This window comes from Melospiza georgiana, chromosome 15, assembly GCF_028018845.1.
Source record: "Melospiza georgiana isolate bMelGeo1 chromosome 15, bMelGeo1.pri, whole genome shotgun sequence".
Classification (NCBI taxonomy): Eukaryota; Metazoa; Chordata; class Aves; order Passeriformes; family Passerellidae; genus Melospiza; species Melospiza georgiana.
In genome coordinates, this window is record NC_080444.1 from 8,489,297 (window position 1) to 8,506,636 (window position 17,340).

The 17,340-nt window shown below is 41.2% G+C and overlaps 1 protein-coding gene across 1 annotated transcript in view; it reads right to left on the minus strand.

Annotated features, from left to right (window-relative positions):
* Positions 1–16,197, minus strand: part of SPOCK1 (SPARC (osteonectin), cwcv and kazal like domains proteoglycan 1) — a 263,977-nt gene extending 247,780 nt beyond the window's left edge. Inside the window, exons 1-2 of the mRNA XM_058034519.1 lie at positions 15,923–16,197; positions 15,378–15,545 (exon numbers count right to left, since the gene is read on the minus strand). Coding sequence (XP_057890502.1) covers positions 15,378–15,545 — 168 coding nt within the window. The 5' untranslated portion in view covers positions 15,923–16,197. The remainder of the gene's footprint in view (positions 1–15,377; positions 15,546–15,922) is intronic.
* Positions 16,198–17,340: the final 1,143 nt, after the last annotated feature.

Below are 17,340 nucleotides of genomic sequence, written 5' to 3' on the forward strand. Positions count from 1 at the left end.
CATTTTCTTATTGTTTTTATTTTCCAAATTACAGTGACAGCTCCTACTGCTTCACTTTTGGGAATTTGTCATGAAACTGTGAAGCATGATCCAAGGTCTATCTCTGAAAAACAGACTTATTTTTCTCCTATTCAGTAGGGTAAAAACAAGACTGTAGAGATTAAAAATCCATATATGCTGCTTTGCTTTTCAGCAAGTGGAAGCTGAAAATAAAAATAAAACCATTTATGTAACAGAAGTGATGAGGCTGAAATGAAGGAGGAGCTATTCCCACAGTGTTCCAGCATTTGCTATTTGTGTACTGTGAAAGCAAAGGATAAAAGAAGTGCTCTTAACTAAGCACAGAAGTGAAATCAGTGTCAGATTTACAAGGAGTGATGAACTGGAAGACATGGAGGGGTAGTTGCTGTGTTCAATGCAGGAATACAAAGGAAGTCACCAACCATCTCCTCCCTCTGTGGGCTCTGTGTACAGGCCCAGCAAAAAGGATTTGCAGTGCTCAGGAAGGGTGGGCAGGCAAAGGCTGAGCACTGCTGCTGACATATGGAAAGGAGGAGGGAGGAGAGGGAGCTGCATGATCACAGCAGGGTGCAAATCTTCCATGGCTTGATTTAACACTGCACTTGTTAGAAAGTTCAGAAAGGCAGGAGTGCCCCCAAATCAGGAATTCACTCTATAAACAGTGTTTTGGACAAAAGTGAGCAACAACTTGCATTCTGCCTTTCCCCAGAAAGAAACACTCCATAGGCAGCAAATTAAAATTTGTTTTATGAAATTCCTTTTGTGTTTTCCCTCCTGTCACTCCTCCCAGTTGTTAACAAGATGTTTACTCCCTGTTGTTGGATTTCACAGATTTTCACCATACCAAGCACATTTTTCATGTTGTATTGCTGAGCAGTCACTTAATGATCTTTTTCAAAACAAAAGTCTTCTCCCACTCTGTACATTCCTGAGGAACATCCCCCACACTTTCTCAAACCATCCACTCAACTCACAGCCCTAAGTACTGGGCTGCTGGTGGCACTAGTGGAGGGGATTAGGTGGCCTGAATTTCCTCCTCAGCTTTTTGCACAGTCATGTTAGTGCAAGTTACAGCCTGAGCTGTGAGGAACAATTCCCAGCCCAGCAGGTAGCTGTAAGCCCTGTCATTATGGGGAACACCATGTAATTCCTCAGCTCCTGAAGGCAGCTGGAGTTTGGAGCAGCACAGCTGCAGTCACTTCAGACCCTGGGTGATGGATATGGCATTTTATCTATTCTATACTTTCAGCAATTAAGCATCTTCTGAAGCTATTAACATGCAACTAAGAGCCATTGAGGTGGTGTTCAGCAATCACTGTGAGGAATGGCATCTTAAAAAATCCACTGAAAGCTTCAAAAACAAGGGAGAAAGCAGAGCTCTACTGGGCAAAGTTCCTACAACTCATGGGCCTGTTGGCTCAAGTGGCTGTAATAAGTCAATAGATTCTGGAAATTCTTGGTGAAGGAACCATTTCTGACTAAAGTTACAAACAGTTTGGGCTTAATTCTGCTATGGGGCAACTGAAATTATATTGCTTTTGTAGCTCTTGTAACTGAATGCTAAGATGTTGTGACTATTTTGGTAATCCCTAAAGGGAAAATACTTCAGCTAACTTAGAAAAAGCTGTTTCTGAACCTGAACTGGTTTTATGGGATCTGCAGAAGAAAAGAGAGTCCCAGGAACAGTCAAATCCTGTGACAGTGCTGCTCTTTCAATAAACTTAGCTGAAATTTGTCTATAGTCTGAGCAAACTACTCTTAACAAGAGCAGAACACTGAGAAGACAGAGAGATTTTCAACACAAAAAGACCCCATATTGACATGGTTGTTTTAATTCAGTTCTACTACTGACCACGTCAATTGGAGATAAAGATTAATTATTTGTATTATAAAATTTATACTGGTCAGCAGTACTTGGAAAGATGACAGGCCCCAGTGAACTCTCAGCTTCTGCACAATCATCTATAGACAAACACAAAACTACCATATTCTGTGAACTATTTTCTGTGAGGAGATATAGGGAGTTCACAAAAGAAAAAGAAAACACAGCTCAAAAGATATTTAAATTTACAGCTCAGCATCTGGAGAAAAATAGGCACTATCAAAGATCATTTCATTGGCTATTACAGATATTCTCCAAAATATTACATACACAGAGGGAATGGCACTACTGTTCTCACAGAAATATTTTTTATCTGAATCCATAGAGTCTCCAGGGAGAAAGAGTGATACAGTTTCACAGAGAAAGAGAATATCCAGTTCATTGTGACTTGAAGGTAGATACAGGTCATCTCATAGAGATAAATATCTCAACATGGGTTCATTTATCTTTTTTTAAGAAAAGATAAAAGCAAAAAAGAAAATGTGATCTCAACTAGATTGGATGGTTGCAATAATCCATTCAGCTCCTTTGGGATGGAGAATCCCATATTTCTACTTTATCAATGAAAAACAGATTTAGCTTATTTTTCTCTTCAGCAACCTTCTCCTTGCTCCTACCTCTCCTTAGAATCAAATATTTCTAAGTTTTGAATTTAGAACATGGAATCACGCAACTAATCAATCAGGCTTTACATCCAGAATCTCATCATTTCCAACATTACCTCATACATATCTCAGTGATTGTGCCTGCCGGGCTACCACTGCCTTCTAAAAAGATTACATGGACCAAAAGAAACCACTTTGTTTTGCCCTCTGGCTTTCTAAGTGAAACAAGTGTCATGGTGAAATGCTGACAAAATTCTCTCATGTTTTCCAGCTTTGAAAAATTGCAGCACCATGTTCATGTTGGAAGCACACAAGTGAAATATATATCCAGGGTTTTTTGATTTGTTTTGTTGGGGGTGTTTTTTGATTAAGGTACAGTACAAAAGTTACTGAAATTTGAGCACAGAACAACTAAATTGTTCCCTGCTGTGCAGATATAGGACAGGGAAAGGGGGAGATCTTAGGGACATTTTGCTGTACTTGCCCTACACATAAATTCACACATAACAGATTTCAGGTTTGCAGAACAGTAAAGTTTGAAATTATCCTTTTGAAGCACAGGACATGACCATCCAGGAGATATTTTATAAGTTTAAATGTTTTCCATGTCCTACACACTAAATTACACCAACTGTTAGAAATTATCTTCCTACTTTACTCCTGCACCACTGTATTGGAGCATCATCTAACAGAGCAAACTTCTTCCAAAATAAGCTTGCAGCAGCACATGATCACTCAATGGATGCTCTGTTTTAAACCAAGCTTTTACCATCTGTTCCTTGGCTAATTATGAATGCTACAAATACCCACAACTACATTGCAAGGAAAAAAAGTGATTAAAGTGCATATATTCTTTCTGCCATGCATCTTCATTGTTCATCTCAAATGAAAAGCAATACCACCCACCACACACGTCCCACAGCAGGAAGACCACAGAAGGGCAGATGTTCAGAGCTCCTCATCTGGCAATCAGCCATTGGTGATTACTCAGAGTCCAAAATGTATTGTGTACAGTCATCAAGACAAGCTTAAAACTGTGCAGAATCACACACACATCTGAAATGCGGCTTGCCAGCAGCTTTGCTCACAAGAACTCTTTGCTGCCCAAGTCAGGGTCACCAGGATGCTGCTCAGTAGGTAAACAATTCTCAGCTGCATCCTTCCTTAATCCCTTCCTGTTCTCCTCTCCCTCTAACCCTAACACCATCATCAAAGTGTCATTTTGGAATTCCTTGGAATGAAGTGAAACATGGTTTTCCTCATCTACCTTTTTCCCATTCTCTCTGTGTTTATAGATTCATTACCTGCTATACATACAGATACATGTCATGTTCTCATTTCCACTTTCTGCCAATTATTTTCCATGAGGAGAAATCACTGGGCTTTAGTAAAGATTGTTCCAGACATGGTTTCTCACCTAATGGACCATGTCTCCATTTCAGTCATGACTCCTCTCTCTGGATCCACTAAATCATGCAGCATTCATTTGCCTCTGACATAAATTGTATGCTTTGAGACTTTGGGATTTTTTTTGTATTAGGAGGCCTTTTGTTTGGTTTCTTTTTTTTTTTTTTTAATTTTATTTATTTCCTTGCACTTATAGAAATAACTGAAGAAAACACATTTATTCCATCATTGCTGTTTCAGTAATTCCTAATTTCAGAGAGCTTCAGCTTTAAAATCAGCCATGCCTTAAGGATCTTATGGCATCTTATTTTATATCCACATCTCTCCTTAGTGAGTTCAGATTTTATAGACAACTTTGTGTCATTCTGGAGGGAACACATCAGCTGCACCATCCCTGATATATCAGTAATGGGTTTGCAATTATGGTGGCAGGTTTCAAAATTGCTTCCTATTTGCAGCTTCTTTTTTTGCTAATGGAAACTGCAGCACATGCCACATCTGTCTGTATTTGTGCATTGCCCTGCTGTAATAGAATATTGCTCGTTCTTGATTACACAGGGACATAGTCTGCCATTAAAGTGTGGATGCAGTATCTCAACAGAAACTGATGCTAAGGTTGTGAAGTTACTTAAAAAAATACTGATAGGAAAATATGGCCCATAAGAAGTTGTTTGGATTTCTTTTTCCTTTACATACTGAGATAGGACTATTTGTGATGCCATATGTTACTTTACAAGGGGAAGTTTCAATATATTTTATCACGGTTCTAAAATTGTTTATAGTAGCTTTTTGTGAATGCTCAAAAATTGTTGATCTATATCCATTAAAGTTCCTTGTACTCGTGTTCAGTCTTCTTTTCTCTTTTGCAGGCAGTGCACACGGATAGGAAATGCTTGCTCACAATCTGCAACAGCACTGTCTCCAGGGGTAAAGGATTACATTTCATCTCAGGTTATAAGTTCATTACAAGTCACAAAACCTTTGCTCTGCTGAGCTTTTTAACTTATTAAGATAAGACACATTCATAAGAAAGAAAGCACTTCATCAGAAGAGACAAAGGCTTTATAAAAAGGAGACTAAATATAAAACCAGACATTTGTGTCACAGAAGAATCTTCATTTCAGTCCATCTTGCCTCATATTCCAATGAAAACAAACCCTTAAGTGTCTTGTTATATTCAACTTAACTTTGTTATATAAGCATGAAGAGACTAATAAATCTGTGGTCACTGATGTGAATCACCATATCCTTCCTTATGAGCAAATATATCTGGTTTACCAGCTTCCTTCATGCTGCATAACTGCAGTTCTACACGTAATTGACAGTATGCAGTATTTTAGCAGTTTATATTTATTCTAATTAAATGTGGCATAATTTCCTTTTGGATGCTGCTGTCCTGAGTGAACCATAATGTAGAGATTCATGTTTATGCTTAAGGAATACTGCAGACAATTCTGTATTTAAACCACTGATTATCATATGTTTATAGACATCCCCACTGAATGCAGCACTCCAGCGTACTTTTATTAAAACAGGGGTTTTTTTAGACAAGTTTTAAAAAGATCAGTAGATGTAAAAGACCTGAGCCTCAAGAGTTTCACTAGATGTAGTTTAATATAAAAATTAGATAAACACAGGAAATCCACTCTGCCTAATACCTCTGCTTTAACAGGAAATACCTAGTCCCTCTCCAATATGCTATTCACCTAGTGTTAAATAAATAATAAATAACATTTAGCTAGCATAAAAGATTGCTTACCCTGACTTTACTTTTAAAAAAAAAGGGAACAAAATTTATCCCTTATATACCTTGAGTGAAGTTAATGTTATCAAACAAGAAATGAATCTGGGCCAATAAACACTGCTGTCAGATAGTGGCACATATATCCACACAGACCTGTTAAGCTTTGTCTTTCTGTATTCCAGCACAGTTCATCGCTCTGCAGAAGAGCACTGTCCTGGGACTTGCACGACATAAATATTGTTGTTATATCTGGCATTAGCTTGATGGATAACTCTGAACCAGCTTTATCCTCTGCTTTCACATCTGTCTAATCTAGAATACATCCCCATGTGCTTAACCATGTCAGAAAAGTGCTTTCCCATGTAGTACGGGATGACACAAAAAGATTCAGGATTTTCAAGTGAGAGGAAGGGTCCTCAACTCGCACTGCCCAGCTTGGTCCTCTGAGCGGCTCCAGCACCGGACAGCTCCGGGCAGCACGGCCAGCTCATTGAGATGCTCCAGCACCGGACAGCACAGCCGGTTCATTGAGATGCTCCAGCACCGGACAGCTCCGGGCAGCACGGCCAGCTCATTGAGATGCTCCAGCACTGGACAGCTCCGGGCAGCACGGCCGGTTCATTGAGATGCTCCAGCACCGGGCAGCACGGCCGGTTCATTGAGATGCTCCAGGCCCGGGCTCTGAGCGGCTCCAGCCCCGGCTGCCTCTGCTGGACCCTCGGCAAACCCTGCAAGAGGCAGAGCTGCACTCTGCTCTGGCAGCAGAGCGGGCACTGGCACATGTACACAGACAGAAGGACTGACAGAGCTGTTCTAGAAATAAAGTGTTCAAAAGTGCAACACTGTTGTTATTCACCGAGAAATGCCAGGGAATTCTGAATTCTCTCAAAATTATTTTTATAAATATTTACCAGTTGTAATCAAATTCTGCCAAGAACTTCAACACCCCTAGTACACACAGAAACATTATTCTACAAGCAATGTTTTCTAGTCCCTTGAAGAAACAACTTAGCCTAATTTCTTCTTAATCATACAAGTATAATTTTCAGCCTCTCTACCATTCTCTAACATTTAAGCATCCCCCCTACTGAGTTCCAATGACTGCAGCTACTTTTCCCTTTCTACCTCAATCTTTTTCTAGGTTCAAGTTCTCTAACTGCTGCCACTTGAAGAGAAAGCCAGAAGGGCCAAACACTAGAAGATACTGCACAACACTAGAAGACAGTGCTGGAATAAACTTCTGAAGGGACAACGGAATGCAGGGAAAGAAGGATGAAGACTGATGTCCAAGCTGAAAACCACACAAAATTTATGCTGTGCAATTTCAAATGAAATTGTGTACACTGCTGAATTTCCTGATTAGACAATTTCAAAGCAACCCGCAGAGACAGACAAGTATCACTTACCTCTATCAATCCCTGTGCTAGTCAGAACTCAACTGTAAGCCGTGATATATTGAAACCTTTTTCAAAAACTAATCTGAAAAGAGTTACTCTGACAGTAAATTTTAATAAACTATTTTTCTATCTACCTGGGAGAAAGCAATCAGTGAAGTAAATTTATGACAAAAAGTTCATTAAGAGGACAGCTAAGATCACAGAATTAATTGAAGTCCCCATGTACCTATTTAATGAGAATGATTTTCTGTTACCCAGGATTACAAGCCAAGTCACAGAAGTGACAGATAAAGACCAATCTACTCCCTGCCAAAGCCACTATTGAGTAGCTTAGCAATTTATCTGTAAACTGAATTTTGAATCATATCTTAGCCTTGAAAGTCATTAGACATTAGCTGCTCAGTCCAAATGTGTAATTCAATTTTTGCTGCCAACCTGCTACAGCAAATCCCCCAAAGATAACTGCTGGAGTTATCTAGCTGATAACAGACTGCTTACTCAGAGTTAGCACTTGGTAACTCCACTGCAACAAGTCCCTTTCTAAAGCTGGAAGAGTTAAGTGGTGGAAGTACAGAAAATCACACTGGAGGCAGCAGCACCTCCTTAATTTTACCCTGTGTCAATTCTGCTTTGTTGTTTTGGTTGAAATCTATAAAATGTGTACTTTGTAGACTACAGATCTTTGATTTTCAGATGGTTTGATTCTTCCAGGGACTTTGAGGGAGCTTCTTCTATTTACCAGCCAGATACCCGATCTTTCAGGCTTTTCCAATTCCACAATGTCCTCCAAAAGGCAAAGAGAACTGTTTAATCTAACTGGTCTGTTATGTACTGTGGATCTTTGTCCAAGAGAACAGGAAGATAAGCAATACAAGAATCAAACTCAGGCTTCACTAAGGTCTTTGACAATTTGGCAATTTTTGACAACTAGCTTCAACATAACCAAGGGTTCACTACAGCTCCTTTGGACAAATCTCAGTTTTGGTTACATAAGGAAAGGAATAATCAAACTGTCCTTGCATAAGCAGATGTTATCTAAAAGAAATAGGTTTTCACACCCCAGATGTAATATTTGAGCTCCACTTTCCTCATGAAGTCCTACTTCTTGTAAAAGCAGCTCAGCTGCTCCACCCTAAATTCAGACAGGCTTGCATTTTACCCTCAAAACACACACACAATAAAGACACACTGACTGGAATTCCATATCTCTAGCCTCATGGTTAAAATTATAAGTATAAAGCAAATAGTTAAAATTTCTGAGAAACCCCATCCCATCCCCTATCTCCCCTACCCCCGCAAAAAAGAGGTGACAGTATCCCTGATGGTCAAAACAGGGTATCATAAATACCCTTTTGGCCCTTGAGAATAATGGACTTTTTTTTCTGGACCCTAACCCTGGAAAACTTATCTAAAATAAAAGTAGTATCATTTACCCACAGACACCTGAGCTTGATAGCAGCTCTTACACTAACCAGCATCAGAACTCAGCCTCCTATAATGATTTTCAATCCACCCATTTGATATTACACTGAGACATGGCTCACTTTTGTGGCATTTTTTCCTTTTTCCCTTTTGTGAATTTCTCAGGAATCTGACAAAATTACATTTTGAATTTGGAATAAAACAAGCCCCTGTAGAAAAGAAATCCACCAGGAGGTGGGGGTGAGGACAGGACAGAGGCAAGCAATATAATACAAGAATGGTTACTCTAAAAATGCATAAAACATGTTGGAGAAAACGTTAAAAGCACAGAATTTCATGGTAGGGATATGATTTGTGACTGCAGTCTGCAGAACCCTTCTGTCAGTGAGGAAACTATTAAAGTTATAATTTGAAACATAATACAGAAACTAACACCCTAGTTTTGTACTGACCTACTTAACTTTAGAGTCTTAGGTAATTCCTAGGGAATCTGGATAAGTGTCAGTTAATTAGAAAAAGCTGGCTCTCTGTACCTTCCTTAAGTTAATTATTCTGACATAAATGCCATTATTTTTCCCCTTGTCCACTGCAAAAGGAAAGTGTCAAGTTAGAGAAGGGCTTTTTGAAAAAGCATATCTCCTCTGTTGTAAGAAGCTGATTATGCATTACACTTGCACAGATTCAGTTTCATGTTTTCCTATTATTTTAAATTTCATGCAAGTACATCTCAGCTGTACTTTTTGATCACATTTATATTCCAGCCTTGTCCCCCTGTTGAGTAAGAATTGCTCCAAGAGACAACCTATGCTAGGAGTGCCTGGGTAGGCTTATAAATCACATTTCAACTCTGTTGTACCGCAGATCCACTGGAATACACACACACACAGTCTTCACCTTCAATTAAATCTCAAGGTGGGCTTGCAATGACAATCTCCTGGGAAGCCAGCCTGAGGTACCTGTGCCCTGTCACAATCCAGCCACTTGGTACATCCATTACCCAGCCAGGAAATATTCTTCAAGAGTACTGTAACCTTCCTTATGACTAAATTCACTACCAATAATTAGCAGGACCTGAATGGATTCTCCAGGAATGTATGTATTGAATGTACCAATAACTGCTTCACAGAAACACTTGTGCTTATATTTCAGGTAAAAAAGATAAAAAGATATGTTCTGTTGATCAAGTTATCAGCAGAAAAATACTTAATTCTTCCTGTAGACCTAAATAAAATATTAAAAAAAATAGAAAATGTAATATCAAATCTGGTAGTGAGACCCATTGAAGGCAGGTGTTTGCAGGGAAGGAACAGCAGAAAGAACCCAGTCTACAGAAATGACCTCTTATCTCAAAAATCCCACCAGAGCAGGAGATATTTGGGTGTCATAGATAAGATTCCACCACACTACATGGATAAGGAGAAAGCCAACATCCACCAAGGGGCTTTAAATCTCATGATCTAAAAATCCAAGACCTTTAGAATCTTGACACAATGCTGGATTTTGTGTCTTTTTCTCAATAAACATTCTGAAGAAAATAAACTTCTTTGTAATGACTTTTGTTTGAGTAAATGAATGTATTATATTATTTCAAAACAGGGTCTTTTCTCCTATGATGCTGGAAGGCCTTTGGATCAACAACTCCATAAAATCTTTCATTAATTTTACTGATCAGAAGAACTCACAATATTCATAATTAAGTGGTCCCTTCTATACATTGTACATTTTTATGTCTTCAATAGAAGCAGAAATCTTTCATTTTCTGCATTCCTACAATATATTTGCTCTCCTCAGAGTAGCATTACTTTTGCAACTTAGAATAACTCTGCAAATCAATGAAAGTACACAGGCTTTCCCTCTCATCTATTTCAAGCTGAGCTGCCAGGACCCAGAATAAATTTGTGTTAGCTCTCAATTCCATGACCTTCCACTTTGTACTTTTAAATTTCATTTCATTTCTATTACCTGAGTTCCCAAGGTCTTCCAATTCTGCCTGCTTGGTATTCCAACCCTTCTCAGTACTGGTCATGTTCTCCAACTCCCTGCTATCAAGTTTCACTACCACACTTCTAATTTGGGGCTAAAAAAATCAGAAAATGGTAAGAGCCAACAAGGGGAAACACAGTGAAGAAGTGTGAAGAGCCAGCCCAAATGACAAAAATCAGTGGCAAAGCTGGAACAATACAAATCCCCCAGTTCCTAATCCTGTATTTGTTTTGTCCCCTAACACTGCACTTCTGATCAGGTGTGAGGAGGAATTTGCAGGCTCAGAAAGGTGATGTACATTAATACCTGACAAAATTGTCCCTTCAGTGGTTTGTGTCAGAAGTCTAATATCTATCTAACCTGTTGATAGCCATCCTCAGCAGGAATAGTTATGTGTAACTATTTATCCTCAGCAAGTCTGAGCAACGTGTACACACAGATGATGACATTTCATTCCTTGCTTCTTAGGCTTGCACAGTCTCAAAGCATCTCCAGGCATAAAATACATGGAGGTTTTAACATGATAGCCTGAACTGAAACTCTGTAAGCAATAAAATTTAGAGAAACAGCTTAGTTAATGTTCAGAACGTGGTCTGGCAGCCTGCCATGCATAAACATGCACTGAAACCAGAGTTCATGCCAAGATTCTTAGCTTTCAACTTCATAGAAATTCCTTGTGGGGTTTATACTAGATCCTCTTAGTTCATTTAACTTTTTTCTTCCTTTTTGCAGTTTAATCCATGGCTAGTTGAACTTATTACCTTTTTATATATAAGCATTAATAATGTAATAGACATAACTCCAAGCAGAAGTAATAGAATTAGTCTGTTCGTATAATTTTGATTAAAGACAGACCTAACACTAAAATGACATTTATTCTGTGCCTTCTGTGCCAAGCCTCTATGAGCACAATGAGATGCTGCAGTGTGACCTGTTACAACAACATGTATGTTTATTCCATAACAATAAAGGAATATTCTTACATCCCAAGGCTTGTAAGAATTCATTCAGCAACCAAATCTATTCTGAAGCTCCTCTCAAGCCAAAGGATCCCTCTCCACAGGTTTGATCAAAAGATTGAGGCCTTCATATTTGGGTTCTTGGTATCAGAAGGTCTAATTTGACTTTCATAATCCTCATGTCTGCTTTTCCAAGCCTCAGATCTGCACAAGGGAAATAGCTGGAGGTCCTCCCCAGAGAGTGCATCTTGCTTACTTTTTTCTTTTTCCAGTAATAATTACATTGATTTACTTCTTATTTTTAAGAAACTTACTAGTCAGTTACTTAAGTATGTACCAAGCCACATTCAATATATGGATTAGGTGAATAATAAATTCCATATTACCACAGATTCTGAGCTCTGTCCTTTCTCATTTACAGCTTCAACATATAGTTGTGAGGAAGAAAAATACTATTATCCCCAGATGTAAAATGAAACTTAAGATTTTGTCATGTATCACACAAAGTCCATGGCAGACAAGGAAAAAGGGGTGAAAGACAGACTGGAGTAGCAGGTTTAGATTGCACTGAAAACTTATTAATCCCACAGACATTACACTGTTATTGATGCTGGGAAGATGTAAAATATAGAAGATTTTCAACAGCAAATGTTTCACAACAGATCAGTCACCCTGGTCTCACACAGCTGTTGTTTTTTTTTTTTAATGGAGAACTTAACCAAGAAATTGTGTTCAAATCACATGAAAAGATTGTGTTGTAAACTGTTGTTTTAGACACATCCCTTGAGGCCTTTGGAAAATGATGACACATTTCACACTATTGAATTCAGTCACATTTAAAAACTTAACATGATTCTGTAGCTGTAATGCAGATTTCAAATTAGGTGTACTTCTGTGCCTTCTTTTCACACAAAAGTAGTGACTGCTGAGACAATAAGTGCAACTACCATTCTGCCTTTGCCCAAAAGAAATACGGGTCACACACAAAAAGAAAAAATCAATCATTAGTTTCTCCTCAAATTAGGCCATATTGGCCCATAGCTCAATAAGGCTGACCAACCAATTAATTTTGAAAATAACTGAAAATGTTGAGAAATGCTTAATTTAAAATTTTATATTCAATTCACATCATCTGGGTAAACAACCCTCCCAGTACTGCAACATTATGACAGATTTATATGCACATCTGTGTGTGCAGATGTTTCTGCTGATGCACATAAAGTGGCCACACCCACTCAGAGCTTCGAGCATCAAATCTCAGCTCCACACCTTCAGTGTTTTTCCTCACCATCCAGAAGGGCACATTCATGTAAATATTCGTGCAAATATGTTTATATAACATGACATAAATTTCAGAGAGCAGCTAAGGGTAATTGTGCTAATTACTGCAACCTTGCCTCTGCTGATTTACGAGGTACAAGGCTTCTGCCCTGGAGTGACTGCAGTGTCAGATCCAAGAAAGTTTAACAGCAACACCATTTCTGCACTCCAGCCTTCTGTGCAAAGCCTACACTGAGAACCTCATGTAGACATGAAGTCTATAAAATTCGTTTATTAGTTTGGCAAAGAGGGGAAGAAGGAAGATAATTTTCCTAGAAATAACACATATCCACAAAATGCTGGTCTAGTCCATCCACAGCAATTAATACTCTTATGATGCATCTCATTGGGCAGCCTTTTAAGAAATGTTTTAATAAATATTTTTAAAAACTACCCCCAACAGCACAGCCATTAAGTAAGGACCAGATTTCTTCTAACCACATTTCTTCATGCAAGAATTGTGCTGTCATTGTTGTACTGCTATGCCGGCAGCAACTCTACCTATGCATGTCTTCACCTGTGGGCACAGAAGCTCTGATGGAAGATTATGATCCAGTAAATCAATCTGGTTGAAGACAAGTAATTAAGAGCTTAATTACATATGTAAGCCTTTTATGTTTTCTTTTTGGAAAAGGCTTAGTAGGAGATGATTACTAGCCTCTGCTAATTTGCTCCATAAAAAGTTTCATGAATAAACATATGTAAAATGCTAGTTTTGAAGTAATTCAATAGAACCATTAAGATGGACAGATGGAAAGACACCTAAGCTTTGATGAACTTTGTATTACTGCTTTTGCTTGGTAGACCACTGGTTAAGGTTGGTTTTATTTTTCCATAGAATTATTCTGCCTACATAAAAGAGTTTTGAGGCTTTATGGGGTTTTTTAGCATTTTCAGAAGGTCTAAAAAAGCATTCTTAGCTGTGAAATCTTAAAATATGAGAGGTATTCATTAATATTTTCCACAAGGAGAGGAATAGTTTCTCTGGACTCGTGAGACTGTGTCTTGGAAAAAGGGACAAGAAAAGAAGTTGCAAGGACTCCAGTTTTAAAGAGAAAAGAAAGAGGGAAGCAGAAAACAAAAATTACATCAATTTAAATAAAACCTTTAAGCCTTGTGATTAACATGAGGCCACCATTTGGAAGGAGACTGTTGAAAGCTTGCTTGCTACAAATCTGTCTCTAGTTAGAAGTGTTGTCAGATTAATGTGTCAATTTCATTCAATTTACCATTTTCAAATGCTGGTCAATTCTCACTTCGAGTGGGATGTAGAAATTAACAAGTGAAATCCTCAACCTCTGTTCCCCAGAAGACTAAACCAGATATTTACAAAGATTCCCTTGAAGTCTGGTAAATCTAAGAATCCATTTTTACTGTGGAATGCCCTTTTCTGTACGAGAACTCAGCAGTCCCAGCAGGCGGATGTGATCAGTGACTGCAAGTGAAGACACACTCCAAGACAGCTGTTAATTGATACCATTGCTAAGGCCACACTCTGTTATGCTGAGATTCTGAGCAGCATTTCTCACACAGAGTTGACCAAAACTACAGAAAAACACACGGAGAATAAGCTAAGCAGGGACACACCACATTTAACTGCAATACTTTGACTTCCCCTTTGCAAAGTCAGATCCAATTTTAGGATCGCAGAGACAAAAGCAGAGCATAAAAGTTTGACTTGTTAATATCCTATAAAAGATCAGGATTCCTAAATAAACAAATTCTTAAAGAAGGGCACTACCAGAACTGCTAGCCAGATCTAGTCTTCCCTTTCCTAGAATCTCACTGTGGCAACGGTGCACAAATCCCAGAAAATAAAGAACATTTAACCTCTCTGTGCTCATGATCAACACAATCAGTAAAGCTTCCATCACACAGTCTTGGGCAGACTGAAGCAGGGTTTTCTGTGTGCTCCAAAAAAGCTTCTTCAGTGTACAGACAGCAGAATTAAGAGTAACTACTTAAATATTACTTCTATTAAAAAAGTTGTATTTCCCTTTCTGCTGTTATTGACTTAATACATGATTGTATTCAAACTAGGGGAAGTCTAGAATTAATTCTGAGCTTAAGAAATTAATTTGTTCTATACAGATAACACATCTTGAAAATATCCTTTTTTTCCAGACTAAAGGGAAAAAAAAAAAAAGAGCTAAAGCATTGCTTTCTTCAACACTACACCAGCCTCAAAGATCTCTACAGGCAGAATTGACAATAAAATCCTTTCCACAAAAGCTGCAGGCACAAAAAGCTTCGCTGTTTACCACCTTGTGGCTTGAACTGGTAAGTATTCCTTCTTACACACACACCATTCTATCATTTTTCAGTTAAGCAGACTCTTAAGCAGTAAGCACTGAACACGAAACTTCACTCAAAGTTCCTCAGAGGAAAATCGAAGACCATAAGAACAGCGAGACTGACACGGAGCCCAGGCTGCCCCAATCGATGGGGTAAATCAAGAATGCCACGACTGTCTGTCCAGCTCCCAAACAACCCTGAGCATCCTTCACACAGGCAGCAACCGGTTGCCCAAGCTGCATTTCTCTTCTTCCCACAGCTCTCGGCAGCCAGCAGCCCCCTGGAAGGATGCTACGGTCAACAACGGAACGAGAAACATGCGGTAAAGCGAGAAGTACTCACATCCCGGAATTTGTTCCAGTACTTGTCTTTATCGTACTGCGAGACGGTGCTCAGCCATTTGTCGTTGTCCAGGAAATTGCCATGATTGCTGTTACTCGTGATGATCTCAGGATGCCGGCTCTCCACTTGCAGGAAGCACCAGGCAGCGATCACCAGCACCCCCGACATCTGCAACGAGAGGAGCGGAACGAGGAGCGCCGGGGGCAGCGGGGCAGCCCCGGCTCCTCGGGCACCCAACTTCTGAGGGGACCCAACTCGGGGCCACTCGCCCCTCACGGCCCTCGCCAACTTCTGCCTGCGGAGCTGCCGGCTCCGCCGAGACCCGCCGTACCCCGGCCCAGCCCGGAGGGGCGGGGAACAGCATCAGTAACAACAGTAATAACAACAACAATAATAACAACAATAAAAACAAACCGGGCCGCTGGGGCCGGGCGGGGAGCAGCCAGGGGACAGCAGCGGTTCGGAATCGCAGCCAAGCCCCCCGCGGGCGCAGCCAGCGCTGGCTCCGCGAAGTTTGGCTGCCAGGGCGGAGAGGCAGCTCCTACCTCCGGGCAGTGCCGCCGGCCGGGCTCCAGCACCGTGCGCCGCTCGTCCTCCTCCCGCTGCCGGTGCCGCGCTGCGCTGCGCCCGAGCCCGGCGCGGTGCCGCTGAGCTGCGTGCGGTGCCGCGGTGCCGCTGCGCTCTGTGTCTGTGTCTGTGCTGTGGCGGTGCCGCTGTCTGTCTCTCTGTCTGTGTGTGTGTGTGTCTGTCTGTGTGCCTGTGTGTCGGAGCCCGCGCGGAGCCGCTGCCCGTGGCGCGTCCCGAGCCCGCCGTGTCCGTGTTGCGGGTGCGCGCGGGGCGGGCGCGGCCGCGGCCTGGCTCCCCCTGGCGGGCGCGGGGCGCGCTGCAGCGCAGGGGCGGAGCGCGGGCAGCGCCGCCGCAGGGCCGGGCCGGGCCGGGCCGCGGGGCCCGTGAGGTGCGGGGGGCGTTAAACACAAACAAGAGAGTCGGCGTTTAAATACCGCAAAGCAAGAGGCGGATGATGGATTCTTTTCGGTGGTGCCCAGAGACAAGACAAGGCGCAATGGCCATAGATTAAACGCAAGTTTCACCTGAACATGAGGAAGAACTTCAGGCGGAGGGTGCTTGGAACGGGCTGCCCAGGGAGGGCGTGCAGTGCCCCTGTATGGAGACATTAAAAACCCATCTGGACACGGTCCTGTGTCACCTGCTCCAGGTGACCCTGCCCCGGCATTGGAGTTGGGCTGGGTGATCTCCAGAGGTCACTTCCAATCCAAACAATTTGGTGATTCAGTGAAACCTGGGGAAGGGTGACTGTGAGGATACCTGGAGAGGAGAGCTGTAAGCAGCCCTGAGAAGGAGATCTGTAAGGAATCTTGGGAAGGAGATCTGTTAGCAATCTTAGGGAGAATGCTCTGTGAGGATACCTGGAGAGGAGGGCTTTAAGCAATCCTGGGAAGGAGATCTGTAAGGAATCTTGGGGAGAATCCGCTTTGAGGATACCTGGAGAGGGTGCCCGTGATCATGTCTGGGGATGATCCCTTGGGAGAAATCCTCAGTCAAGTCTTCACTACCGCTGCATTCTGAAGAGACATAAAAGTGGCCTTAAAAACATAAAATCCTATCAAACCGCAGCTTTCATAAGCTGGAAGGGATGACTGTCTTGAGTCAATGGTTTTACAATTTACGGGAGCAGTGACATTTCCAAAGCTCAGAGGTCATCCCAGGTTTGTTCGGGAAGGCGCTCCCTCCCTGGGCCAGCACATCCCACACTGTGAAAAGGTTTTGCTCCTGCACTGGGGAATGACCTCAGACCCTGCCTGGGAGGTCAGAAGGGTGCAGTGAGAACAGCTCCTGTTGTTAAAAATGGGGAGGAACGTAAAAGGGGAACTGCACTGGTCTGGGAACTGGGCTGAAAGGAGGAGACCTTCTCCATTCTCAGTGGAGAAGGTGAGAGGGAGAG